Source organism: Rhamphochromis sp. 'chilingali', assembly GCF_963969265.1.
Source record: "Rhamphochromis sp. 'chilingali' genome assembly, chromosome: 10".
Lineage (NCBI taxonomy): Eukaryota > Metazoa > Chordata > Actinopteri > Cichliformes > Cichlidae > Rhamphochromis > Rhamphochromis sp. 'chilingali'.
This window is the reverse complement of record NC_137937.1, coordinates 14,068,924-14,082,168: the sequence shown is the minus strand read 5'-3', so window position 1 is coordinate 14,082,168 and position 13,245 is coordinate 14,068,924. Positions and strand designations below refer to the sequence as shown.

The following is a 13,245-nucleotide window of genomic DNA, read 5'->3' as shown; positions in this document are numbered from 1 at the left end:
ATCCCAAAGGTGCTCTTTTGGACTGTAATCTGGTGACTCTGGAGGGCGCTTGAGTACAAAGAACTCCTTGTCATCTTCAAGAAACCAGTGTACCAAAAAGATGAGTTCACTATGGTCATATGGGTATTGACATAGTCAGTGTCAAGGTATTTTAGCCCAGAGAAGTGCTGCTCATTGGATATTCAAATTCAAATTTCAAATTCAAATTTTATTTGTCACGTACACAGTCATACACAGTACGATATGTAGTGAAATGCTTGGACAACTGCTCGTGACCTAAAGAGAACAAAAAAGGAAAAGGCTATGAATAAGATAGGAAATAAATATGAAAAATTAAAAAGGGTAAATTTAACTAGGAAGGAATAAAATATAAATTAAGGTTAAAAATGAAATAACTGTACAACACAAATTAGAATGAAGGGTAAATTTAACTGGGAAGAATAAGATAAAGATAAATATATAAATTAAAGTTGAAAATAAAATAACTGTACAACAAAATACACAATATAGAACTATATAAGAATGTATGAAGAAATCTAAATATAAATAAATATATACACAATAACAGCAGCTGTACAAGTATTAACCGGAAATGAAGAATATAGTGACCAGTGTTGTGCAAAACCAAAGTCCAGAAAGTCCAGTGTGTGTGTAAGAACCATATGTGTGGGTCAGTACTGTGTGGTGGTGTGATTGAGAGACCGTATCGCCTGCGGGAAGAAGCTCCTCCTCAGTCTCTCTGTGTTGGTCTTCAGGGAGCGGAATTGCTTTCCTGACCTCAACAGAGAGAACAGTCTGTTGTTGGGATGGCTGAGGTCCTTCACGATCTTCCTGGCCTTGGTCCAGCACCGCCTGCTGTAGATTGAGTGCAGGTCAGGGAGCTCGGAGCGGATGGTGCGCTCAGCTGACCGCACAACCCTCTGTAGAGCTCGTCTGTCCTGTATGGTGCTGTTCCCGAACCAGGTTAAGATGTTTCCCGCCAGGATGCTCTCTATGGTGCACGAGTAAAAGTTCCTGAGCACCTTGGAGGGCAGTTGGAAGTCTCTCAAGCGTCTGAGGTGGTAGAGACGCTGTCGGGCCTTTTTCACCACAGTGTTGATGTGACAGGACCATGACAGGTCCTGCGTGATGTGAACTCCGAGGTATTTGAAGCTGTCCACTCTCTCCACTGGGCACTCGTTGATGACGGGGGTCTGGTAGTTCCTCTCCTGCTTAGTGCTGAAGTCCACTATCAGCTCCTTTGTCTTACTGACGTTTAGAAGGAGGTTGTTCCTCTGGCACCAGTTCTCCAGATTCCTAATCTCCTTCAGGTAGGCCGTCTCGTTGTTATCAGAGATCAGGCCCACCACGACGGTGTCGTCAGCAAACTTGATGATGGTGGTGGAGCTGGTAGTGGCCACACAGTCATATGTGTACAAAGAGTACAGCAGGGGGCTCAGAACACACCCCTGGGGGGCTCCAGTGCTGAGAGTGGTGGAGGCTGAGACATGTCCGCCCATCCTTACTGCCTGTGGTCTGCCAGTTAGGAAGTTGGAGATCCACTGACACATAGATGAGCTGAGTCCCAGATGCTCCAGCTTGGTGGTGAGTGTGGAGGGAATTATGGTGTTAAATGCAGAGCTGTAGTCTATGAAGAGCATTTTAACATAATTCCCCCTTCTAGTGTCCAAGTGAGTGAGTGATGTGTGGAGGAGATGAGAGATGGCATCGTCTGTGGAACGATTTGGACGGTAAGCGAACTGTAGTGGGTCCAGTGTGTCTGGTAGTGAAGAAATGATGAAGTCTCTGACCAGGCGTTCAAAGCACTTCATCACTACTGAGGTGAGGGCTACAGGGCGATAGTCATTGAGAGAAGCAGGGTGGGGTTTCTTCGGGACAGGAACAATGATGGACTCTTTGAAGCATGTGGGGATCACCGACTGAGATAAAGAGATGTTGAATATCTCAGTGAACACAGGAGCTAGCTGGTATGCGCAGTCTCTTAGGATACGACCTGGGATGCCGTCTGGTCCTGCTGCTTTCCTGGTGTTCACTCTCTTGAAGGCTCTCCTTACTTCATGCTCGGAGATGACGAGCACGTTTCCGGTGCTGGCAGTATCTTCCTGTCTGCAGCCGTTAGCGCCGCTAACACTAGCATTGTTGGAGACCTTAGCTGCAGCCTCGAAGCGAGCATAGAAAGTGTTCAGCTCGTCTGCCAGAGTCACGGCCGCGTTCGTCATACCGGTTGTTGGTGCTTTATAGTCCGTTATTGTCCTTAGTCCCCGCCACAGGCTCCTAGAGTCACTCTGTTGGAGTTGTGACTCTAGTTTCCTCCCGTAGCGCTGCTTCGCCTCTTTCACCGCCCTCCGCACGTTATATGACGCGGCTTTGTACGGGTCCATGTCCCCCGTCATGAGTCCCGTGTTGTAGGCAGCGGTGCGGGATCTCAGAGCGTCGCGGATGGTTTTATCCACCCACGGCTTCTGGTTGGGAAACGTTGTGATATTTTCCCTTTTCCGACCATTCTCCATAACTTTAGACATGATTGTTTGGAAAAAAAATCCCTGTAGATAAGCAGCTCCTGAAATACTCAGACCAGCCAGTCTGCCACCAACAACCATGACACATTCAAAGACCCTTAAATTCATTTCTTTCTGTTCACTTCAACTTCAGTAGGCTGACTCGATCATGTCTACAAGCCTAAGTTTATCGTGTTTCTGCCATATGATTGTCTGATTAGATATGTGCTAGTAAACAGTTGAACAGGTGTATCTAACAAAGTGGCCAGCGAGTCTATACTATTGCAGTGTCGGATTATTATATCAAAAAGTTTATGTATGAGTTTAGCAGTTTTCTCAGCCTTTGTATCATGTCAAAGGTAGGAAATACCTCTAACATGGTTTAACATGGTAAAAGTTGCAAGTGGCACCCGGCATGGTGGCACGGTGGTTAGCACTTTTGCCTCAGAGCAAGAAGGTCCTGAGTTTAATTCCACCAGTCTTTCTGTGTGGAGTTTGCATGTTCTCCCTGTGTTTGCGTGGGTTCCTCCCACAGTCCAAAGACATGCAATTTAGCTTGATTGAAAGCTCTAAATTGCCCATAGGTGTGAATGTAAGTGCGAATGGTTGTCTGTGTCTTTGTGTCATCCCCCACCCCCGAACCTAAAAAGGATGAGAATGGATGGATGGATGGGTGCAAGTACAGAAACCCCGCCCACCTGCTGCTCAACCTTCTGTTAGTGATGAGAGGCCCATAAGCGCAAAGCTTAAAGGGAGGCTTGTTTAAGAGAATGGATGAATTGAGAGGCTGTACCAAGTCCCGGTATAGGATAAATAAGTATTAAACATAGAGCTGTATTTGATTATAATACCAATTTTAGAAATAAAAACACTTGATTTGTTTTTATTTCTTTTCTGTTCAGTCCAGTCTAACTTTCCAGAGGCAATAAAATGCAGAATTTTTAGAAACAAGCCCTTTTTCGTCCCAGTTTGAATTTCTGAAGTCGCTGCTGTGTTGATGTAGGGCCCAAAGATCACCACTAGATGTCTCTGGTGGTGTTTCTGTGAGTACTGCACTCACAAGCGCAGTGAAGAAGTTAGAGAAGTGATCCTTGCAAGGCATGTCCTGCGTGCACATTGGGAAATGGAGACGTTAGACAGATAAAGCAGTTGTTTTTAAAGTCACAGTGACACACATACAAAGTTGAGATGAAAATGCATTCTTAATTGAATGCACAGTTTTGAATTTGAACAAGTTTCTTCCAACAAGAAGCAAAGAAAAAGAAAAGAAAGGGAAAAAAATTAAAGTAGTTTTGAAATAGTTGAGCTTGTGTGTATGGGGGGAGAGAGAGTTGATGTGGCCAGAGTTTGGTGTTTGGTAGCAGAAGGGGATTATGTAAGGATTAGAGTGTCTTTGTGTCTGTGGCATTCAGAACCTGAAATGGAAGATGGCGCATCCTGGTGATGTGTGGTTCTGTGCGTGTGTTTACACTGTGCGTGGGTGGTGGGAATATAATTGTCTCCTCATATTTTCATAGTCTTGAGGTGTGTGTGTGTGTGTGTGTGTGTGTGTGTATACATGTACATATATGTGTGTGTGTGTGTGTGTGTATACATGTACATATATATATGTGTGTGTGTGTGTGTGTGTGTGTGTGTGTGTATATGTACATATATATATATGTGTGTGTGTGTGTGTGTGTGTGTGTCTGTTTTGGGAGAGTGTTAAGGGTGGCTCAGTAATCGGATAAGCCCCAGCAGACGATACTACTAGACAAAATATGAAGGCTGGCTGGACCCCCTAATCTGTCTCGGGAGCATCCCCCTCCACACCCCACACTCTCTCCGTTACATAGCATACACACACACACACACACACACACACACACACACACACACACACACACACACACACACACACGTGCATGCCATTGGCTGATGCTAATGATAACAGCAATAAATGCCTTTGATATACATTTAAAGTCTTCTCACTTGTTAGGTTTTCATATTGGTTTGATTTAAACATCCCCCTTCTTTGCATTACAAAAAATAAATGGTTGTGTAATATTTTAGATTAGGCCTAGATGTGCCAGCATAATTGCCTATGTGAGACAGTATTGTTTTTGTTCAAGGGCTATGTGGGTATGTTTGTGTGAGACCGGTAATCTGCCTGTCTGAACCCCCAACTTCTCACACTCGCACGCGCACACACACACACACACACACACACACACACACACACACACACACACACACACACATACGAACTTACACCCCTCTCCCTCATCTATCCCTAATGAACTCTGAGTTTGTGCTGCGTCCAACACTGTGGCCAATCATTGGCAGCCTTGTGTATGAACTGTGACCCCTGTGCCATCTGAGGCTACAGGCATGATGGGAGAACTGTCTGGGTAGAGCAATGGACGGAGGGAGCGAGGGGGAGGGAAGCAGACGGAGAAAATGGGGGAAAAAGCCAAAAAAAAAAAGAGACAAACAATGGTGGATATGAGTTCCAAATAAGCTCAGTGTTGGACACAAACATTTTGATGTCCTGCTGTCATCCAATATTCCCATGGTGCATTTGGTCACTTTGGTTGTTAGCAAACTTCCATGAGGTTCCTTTACATCAGTTCATTAAATATCGGATAAGCTGGAATTTGATCCATAGGAAAACACATTTAGCTAAGTCACGATACTACGAGTGCACGTGGCTAAACAAAAGAGTGTTTGGACATCAGTGTGGGTATAAGGCGAACTGATTTATTAGATACTATATGTATGTGAATGTGTTAAAGACACTAAAAGTCAGCTTTCTATCCTTGGAATACAGATGCTTTAGTGTGTATGAATAGATAAATATAGAGGAAGTTAAAATCTGATTGTGTGTCCATATAAGCACTTTTTGCTGTACAAGTGTGCCTGTGCCACCTTTATTTATAATAAGTAGAATTTTTAAATACTAAATAAATACATCAGAGCAGCAATTTGCAGTCCACCACTTGTCAAACAGAGGCCCTGTATGCTTGACAAGTGTGAACCCTGGTGACTTTCTCCAGGAAACAGCTCAGGTGTAAGGATGGATGGATGAACAGTAGAAGTGAAGCTTTGTTCCTGCTTTTAACTTTAGCATTTCCTGCTCAAAAAATGGCTTTGAGGATATATGAATTTAGGAAACATAATATGAGAAACTGCAGCAGTGTACTGTGATACAGCTCATTGGCACCATCAACTAATGCCTCCAGGATAACCACAAAGTTGCATCAATGCCTCAGCAATTTAAAAAATATATAAGGTTTGCAAGGAAAGAATTTAATGCAGCACTGCTGCATTAGATTTAGCTAGCAGATTTAGAGAAAAACTTGGAGAGAGAGTGGGGGTTATTTTCCAGAGGGAAAAGGAAGGCCTGCAGGAAGGGAGGCTGAAGGAGGGGATGAATTAATGAACAACCGCCACATGGTGCCCTGAGAAACGGAGAGCAAAATGGAAAGAGAAATAAACACATTTATCCATGGGTGCATGATCATTTTAGACATTTAAAGATATAAATCCTCCTTTTTACCACATGAACCACAGGTATTTATGATTGATTTGCCTTAATGAACTGAAATCAACATCAGCTGCCTTTATTAATTGACAACTATTGAGGATATTCCCCTGATTGCTTGAAATGCTTTAAAAACCTAAATGGAAACTGTGCAGCTGCCTTAAGATGGAAAGGATGTGCATAGTAATACTGCACTCAGAAAATAAACACAAGTGACAAGCATAAGCAGCCCAGTAATGTAGCAGGTTTGAGTTGGAGTGATGATGTATCGTTCAGTGTTCAGTGTTCGTGAGACCTACGGGCCATGGGGAACATCTGCATCGATCTGCAGGGACTTGTTTGTGTCAATAGCCTAATATACACAGGATTATATGTAATTGTGTTCAGAGAGGGTTCTGTTTACTCTTCTGTCCTGAGGGAACCCAAAGAGCTGAAGGTGTATGTGTGTGTGTTTATACCTATGTTTGTGTGTGTGAGTGTGTGAGAGAGTGTGTGTAGTGCTTTGCTGAGACATGTAGTATGTATGAACCTGTCTCCTTTTACCTTGCTTTCACCAGGGAGTGATAAAGGGTCACTAAATGTTGACTGTGTGTCCTCGGTGATCTCTCCTGGACCTGCTCTGCCAGCTCTTTTGTTTAAGGTGCAGCATGAATGTCAGCATTTCACCCCAATGTCCTCGTTGACCTTTTCCCCTCATCTCAAGCTTATCTGTCTGTGATCCCTATACGTATAACCAGTTATCCCCCGTCTGCTGCAAACACGCTTATACAGACAACCGAGAGGCTTAACTCTTTCCCCCATAAAGGCGACATTTGATGACCTGCCCTATATCCTTAATGACGCTTTTTTGATATTTCTGTATATCTCAATAAATACGTGGTTTAATGACCAATAGTTTTCAGGTTTTTCCAAGGCTAGCCGATGCACTTCTCATGGACACACAGTCATTTTCTATAAGCAGGCCTGACATCTGACAGAAACCTCTCAGTTCAGAAGAGAGCTTCAAAGGTTATTCCTAGTAGACTTTTAAGGGGGTAAAGAGTTAAGGAAAAGTTGACCAGTTCAGTGAGAAAATCTCTGTTATGCATATTTTGGGCCCACTTGTCCTGCTTGATCTGATCACTTTTATCCTATGATGGCATGTTTTTGTCATCTGTTCTCCATCCATAGGGCACGTGGGTTCACTGAATGGTTTTGATATCTATCAGAATGATATGAGTCATCAGTGTCATCGATCAATGCCAGGTTTTGTATTTTTGTTATTCGTTTGTGCACTGGCACTTGCTAGCCACCCACCCTGATTCATACTGTGTGCCCCAAAAAACAACAGTGTTACTGCTCCTGATGAAAGAGAGGAAAAGACACACCGGGGAGCTTATTTCCCACTTCCAGCACAAAGAGAAATAACAAAGTATACCAGCAGGAGAGCTTTGTTGTCTGCTGTAATTAACAGAAGTGGACAGATATCAGCTGGACAGCTAAAACAGTATTATGTCATAACATTTGCCTGGCTCTTTTTGATTTCTTCCAACTTCTTTATGTATGTTTAAAGTAGCTCATCTGTCTGTCCTGTACTCTTCACCTACAGTTTTTCTCTCACGGCCACTCACACCAAGAGCTAAAAAGTTGAGGAGACATGATAAACTGTCATATGAATGCAATATTGATGGTAATAATTTCATGCTTTGATGAGAAAACAAAACATTCTCTTGGTTGTCAAGAGATCGTTGCTTATCCCAGAGATCATTGTCCATCTGCACCACCCTACTATAGGGCACTTTTTAAATTAGTAGAATAAACAGAGCTTCCTTCATGCTGTCACTCTTAATGTTAAATAATGCTGTCTTTCTGCTCTCTCTGTAAACACTTTTCTTTGAGCCTGCCATTCCTCCTCTGTTTCCTCTTCACTAACCTCCTAACATTGTCTCTGTTCATCTGCCCCTCCTCCTCTTCCTCTGTCTCTAGCAGTCTCCATCCCTGTCCTATCTCTCCAGTCATGTTTAACTCATATCATTTTATGTATTTTATGTATTTGCCCTTTTCACCTATTTCTTTCTTCGTCCTTTTTTTCTTTTTTTTGTATTCCTGTTTTCTCTTAGTTTTTCACCTTTTCTTTATTTCTCCCTCCTCACTTTCTTCTTCTCTTGCCATCTCTCTCCTTCAGTCTTGTTCCATTCGTTCTGATTTTCCCTCCACTCTGTTTAATCTTAGCGGATGTTTAATGAAATCCCTGCTGAAATGGACAATTGTTGCTTTGAGAATATTTATAGAAAGGAATAATCAGCCTTGTTTTGTGTGTGTGTGTGTGTGTGTGTGTGTGTGTGCGTGCCTGCATGTTACCACCCCTTCCCCCCTTTAAAGAAATAATTAGTTGAAGGCAGGACTGTGAAAGCTCTGAGCTTTGAGCTGAACAACAGACAGACAGGCACAGGAGCGCAGAACCATGGGTAAACAACTCTGGCATCATGGGTACTGCTGCTGCCAGTGTTTACTTTATTATGACTAACATGGTTATTGCTCAGTTGATGCAACTCAGAACAGTTCAGCACAGAGGATGACAGATTAAAATGTGAGTAATGCACAGACATCACCCACGGAGTGCGTGGACTGAAAGGATTTTACTGTTTTTTGTAGAAATTTGCTGCTATACCGTTTAAGTTGCACTTGACCGCTGAAAAAAATGTGCCATACTGTAATAAACAATAAATTCCTGTGTCACTGTTCATGAGTGTAATCTCTATAAGATACCAATGATCAAAACTAATATGATCTCCAGTGTTTTGGTTTTTTTCCTCACGAGGTGCATTAAAGTTCAAGGATTTTAATGTCTGCAGCATCGTTGTTACCACTCATTTACTCAGATTTTCCCTTTTCGCCACCGTTTAATTGCTTTGACTGCAGTAAAATATGGCTTGGGTTTTCTTTGTTTGTTTGGGGGGTTTTTTGTTTTGTTTTTTACAACCAGCACTCAAAAATATTTACTTTATCAGGATGTAGAAAAAGGGAAAGCATCATGTCTTTACATTTGTGTGGCGGGAACCCAAAAACATTCTGCTCTGAATCTGAATTTGCTCCTTGAAGAATTGTCAAAATTGTTCTGAATCCATTCTATAATTAGTCAAACTTTTTTAGATTTATTGTAAAAATAGTTTTGAAATAGTGAGACATTGATTAATTTTTAGTGATGCATCAGTGTAATATTATTTTTCCTTAATTATTATTATTATTTATGCACAAGTTCTGGATATCCTTTGTGAAATTTAAACTTCTGGTTTTATGTGTTGTTAGTACATGTGACTTATTCATTTCAAGTTAGCAATATAAATCAACCACTATTAAAATCTGCACATTTTATGGGGTTTCCCTCCTTTGTGTGATGTAAGAAACCTTTTTAGATTTGCTGCAGTGGCAGTTCTTGGGTCAGTTTCGCATATTTTCTGAAGCACTAAACAACAAATATTTTACAGTCAAACACTTTTGTTTTAGAAGTAATCCTTTCTGACTAAATGACCTTTCAGGACAAGCTCGAACATGGTCATTCCCATCTCTGATAACCATATGCAAATTTCCAGCAGTAAAATATGAGTGACAGAGGAGGGAGACGTGGAGAATCCACGTTTCCTTCCCCGAATTTCCGCAGGCTTGTCACACCGCTGTTTCGGCAGTGACACTCTAATTCCGCTGCTGCACTCCCTACCTAGCTCCTCGGCTTTCTCTTATTATTTTTTTCATTTCAGTCTGTTTCATCTGTCTTTTTCCCCCCCCCTCGTTCTCTATTTTTGTTTGTCTCCTGGCTGACTGAGTGAGTGAGTCGTCGGTTGTGTTGTGTCGTATTTGACAGCAGTCTGGGAGCCAAGCTGTCACTCATACAGCTCCTTGGTCCCACTGTCTTTCTGAAGTCAGTCTCCATTAATATAATAATGGCGTATAGTCGGCACCACTGAATATTTTACTGTAATGTTCAGCAGAACATTACCCCCACACTCAATACCACACAGAGAAAGTCTTACTGCCTGACAGAAACTTTTTATTTTGACTGAAAGGTCTTTGTGCGGTCTGTTTCATCTGTGGAAGTTTCTGTGTTTTTGTTGTGTTTTCCTTTTTGTGCTTTAGGAAAAGTGCTAGGCCCCCGTTTGATAAAGTGACTGAGGGTATTCTTTTTCTTGTCAGGCATCTATTATTGACACTTTCCAGGAATAGGCCTGGGTGCGCCACATGTTCCGCATTTGATTCTGCAGTCGTCATCCCAGGAAAACCATGTTTTATTTTTCAGTGTTGCAGGCTAAACAGTTTGATACAGCACCCTCATAATATTTGACTGTGATTGGAATAGGCATGTGTATTCAGAAAGTGTCTCTTATATTTACCGTTGGTGAAAATAGCAATGCTTAGTCAGATGTATACGGTAGATAATGCGTCTTTTACTCATTGTATCCTACAACCCCTAAACCACCACCCTGACCCTTCACCCATTTTAATTCATCATTCATTTGGACGTCTTCTTCTTGTCCACCTCTGTCTACTATCACTGTGTATGCAGGTGAGCAGGGTGCAGTAACCATGTTTCCTCTGTTCCTGTTGGATCACCACATGACTGCCAGGGAGCTCGGCTTCTGGAACGGCGTCATCGCCATGGGTTTCTCCATCTGCGGATCGTCCCTGGGAGGCCTGCTGCTCGCTCAGTTTAGGTAGCCTTCATCAGCACCATCATTTATCACTGGTTTCACCATGGCCTTTCTGTGGCAGAAATATTTTGTGACTCTTTTAAGTGGTCTCACTTTGCAAAACCCTTCAATTTAAGCGGCGTCTTTGGGGGGTGTTTGCCCTTGAAAAATGTGTAAAATGCCTGTGAAAAACTTTAAATTGCATGTTACTAACTCCACATTCTTCATGAAACTGTGTAATAGTCACCTGGGCTTGAAACTAAGATATTTAATCATGAACTAACCTGGCAGGTAGGTTTCTTCAGTTAATCGATTATTTAATATCAAGTGCTAAAGAGTACTGAAAAAAGTCCATCACCATCAATCCAAGAAGACATTGCAAAATCACTTTCTTATAGGTCTATCCATTTCTGTTATATAGTACTGTGCACTTTTTAAAGTGGTCTTGAACAATAGTTCTTTGGGTTTTCTGAAGGTCTATAAAATGTTTCTTGGGACATTGACTGCTTTGTCATTCATTTTCGGTCTCGTCCTTGAACCTGACCATTTTCAGAGTATGTTGTTGGGGTTTCTTATTTTTGTTTAGTTGTTTTTTGTTAAGCCACATAACACTGTCCCCTGAATCATTCATACATAAAAAGACTCCTTACTCAAGAGATGAACCTGTAATTTTTCTATACATAACAGACAACTGTAGCAAAGAACCAATTTTAAATTGTAGCTTTAGGTACTTTGTTACAAGCAGGCTGTACCAAAAACACATAATTTTTACCCATTTCTTTCTTTGAATCCAAGAATAAACTGCAGAGATAATAGTTTGATAGGCACCAACAAGGCTATTCTGTTGTTTCAAAAATTGGAGGTGAAGATTTGATTTACTCTCTAAACAAAAATCTTAAACTATTACTAATGTAGTCAGAAAATACACAAAAACCACTGTAGATTCAAGTTTAAATTGCATAAAAGAGTTTATTGAAAAGCAGTTCCAATAAACCCAAAGCTCAGACAAAAAAGAGACAAAAATGCCCTGGGGGATGCAAACAGTAGACAAACAAAATCAAACCCTATTAAAGACAGACACACCGGGCGGTAGGAGGGGGGGTCTTAATTTATAGAGAATGGCCTACTGTGCCCTCCCCCTCCTACCTCCATTCTAGCAGGTATTCAGCTCTAATAAAATGGTACTCTCTCGTTTGTAGTTTATTACTTTTAGCTAGGTCAGACTTCAACGTCATACTATTTGTCAAAACATTCCCCTTTGAAGAACCCATTCCCTTTTGATGTAGCCATGTGTTCTCATGATCACCATCCGATGAGCCCAGGTGTTAGTCTTGTTGGATGGGTTTCACATCTGGTGTCCAAGCATAACGCACACACAAAACAATCACCTCTTTAGTGCAGATACTTGAGCACAACATGTCGCTAACTTGTGCTCTGAACACTATGCATGTTGTGAGAGTACAGTACTGGGCCATTATATGGAAACTAAAGTAAAGTGTCCTATAGTGCTAATCTTTTATAATACTCCAGTATTTATTGTAAATTTATAATGACTTTGAGTATTTCCAGTGTTAATTACTTTTTAGTGTTTACTTCAGTAAAACTGAGACAAAATAATAGTCCAGTAAACACACTGATTAACTAAGGATGGTGAAATAAACAGTAGTAATACTTTTCACAGTATGCAGTGTTGCATAGGCCAGAGTGGTTTCATAACGTGAAATATCAAACAATTCTCAAAGAGCTATTAGCCTTAAAAATTGTGCTTTGTGTGTATGTAGTGAGTCCTTAAAAATTTGAGGAAACTGGTGAAAAAGTTCACTTCACTTGTTTCACCTACTGTTCACTGAAGCTTTATCAGAAAGGGTCTAAGTGGAAGAGTGGCTGTCAAGAAATTACTTACCCACCATTATTTTCGTCTGTGATTTTGTGTGCACTGACTGTCTCCTTTACTTCTCTATCTCATGTTTTAAGCCTCGTATCACTCTTTATATGGTTTGCAGTAATTTAAGTAAACACTGCCTTGTTTGAGAGCATGGGAACCCTCTCTCTGGAGCGTGGACATGAGCAGCAAATCCATCAGACAAACACTGATGTGTGCAAAGACACAATGCAAACACACACACAAGGACCCCTCAAGTTTGACACAATATCCACCTAGTTTTTTTAATTGTCACCTTTACAGACAGGTATAAGATGCTAGACTTTCTGCTACAGGTGACAGACAGGTACCTGTTAGAACATTCAATTGTAAATTACAACAGTTTGAGATGAATAAACATTGTCAGGGGTGGGATTACATCAGGGATCTGCTCTTAGCCCTTACTTGTTTCCAATAGTGATGAATAGGTTAACAGAGGAGTCAGGAAGGAAGACTGTGCGCTATGGTCTTTATAGATGGTAATGGTGATCTGTAGTTAGAGTAGGGAAGAGGTGGAAGATAGACTTCAGAGGTAAAAGTATGCTCTGGAGAAAAGAAGAATGAAAGTCAGAAGCAAGACAGAATGCTTATGGAATGGAGAAGGGTAGTAAAGGAGTTTGAATACCTGGAATCAACCGT

The 13,245-nt window shown here is 41.5% G+C and overlaps 1 protein-coding gene across 2 annotated transcripts in view; it reads left to right on the top strand.

Moving 5' to 3' along the window:
* The window catches only part of mfsd3 (major facilitator superfamily domain containing 3), a 28,262-nt gene that overhangs the window by 4,051 nt on the left and 10,966 nt on the right, over positions 1-13,245 (top strand). For both annotated transcript variants that reach the window (XM_080894437.1, XM_080894436.1), the window contains exon 3: positions 10,562-10,709. In XM_080894437.1, the coding sequence (XP_080750563.1) occupies positions 10,562-10,709 (148 nt within the window). The remainder of the gene's footprint in view (positions 1-10,561; positions 10,710-13,245) is intronic.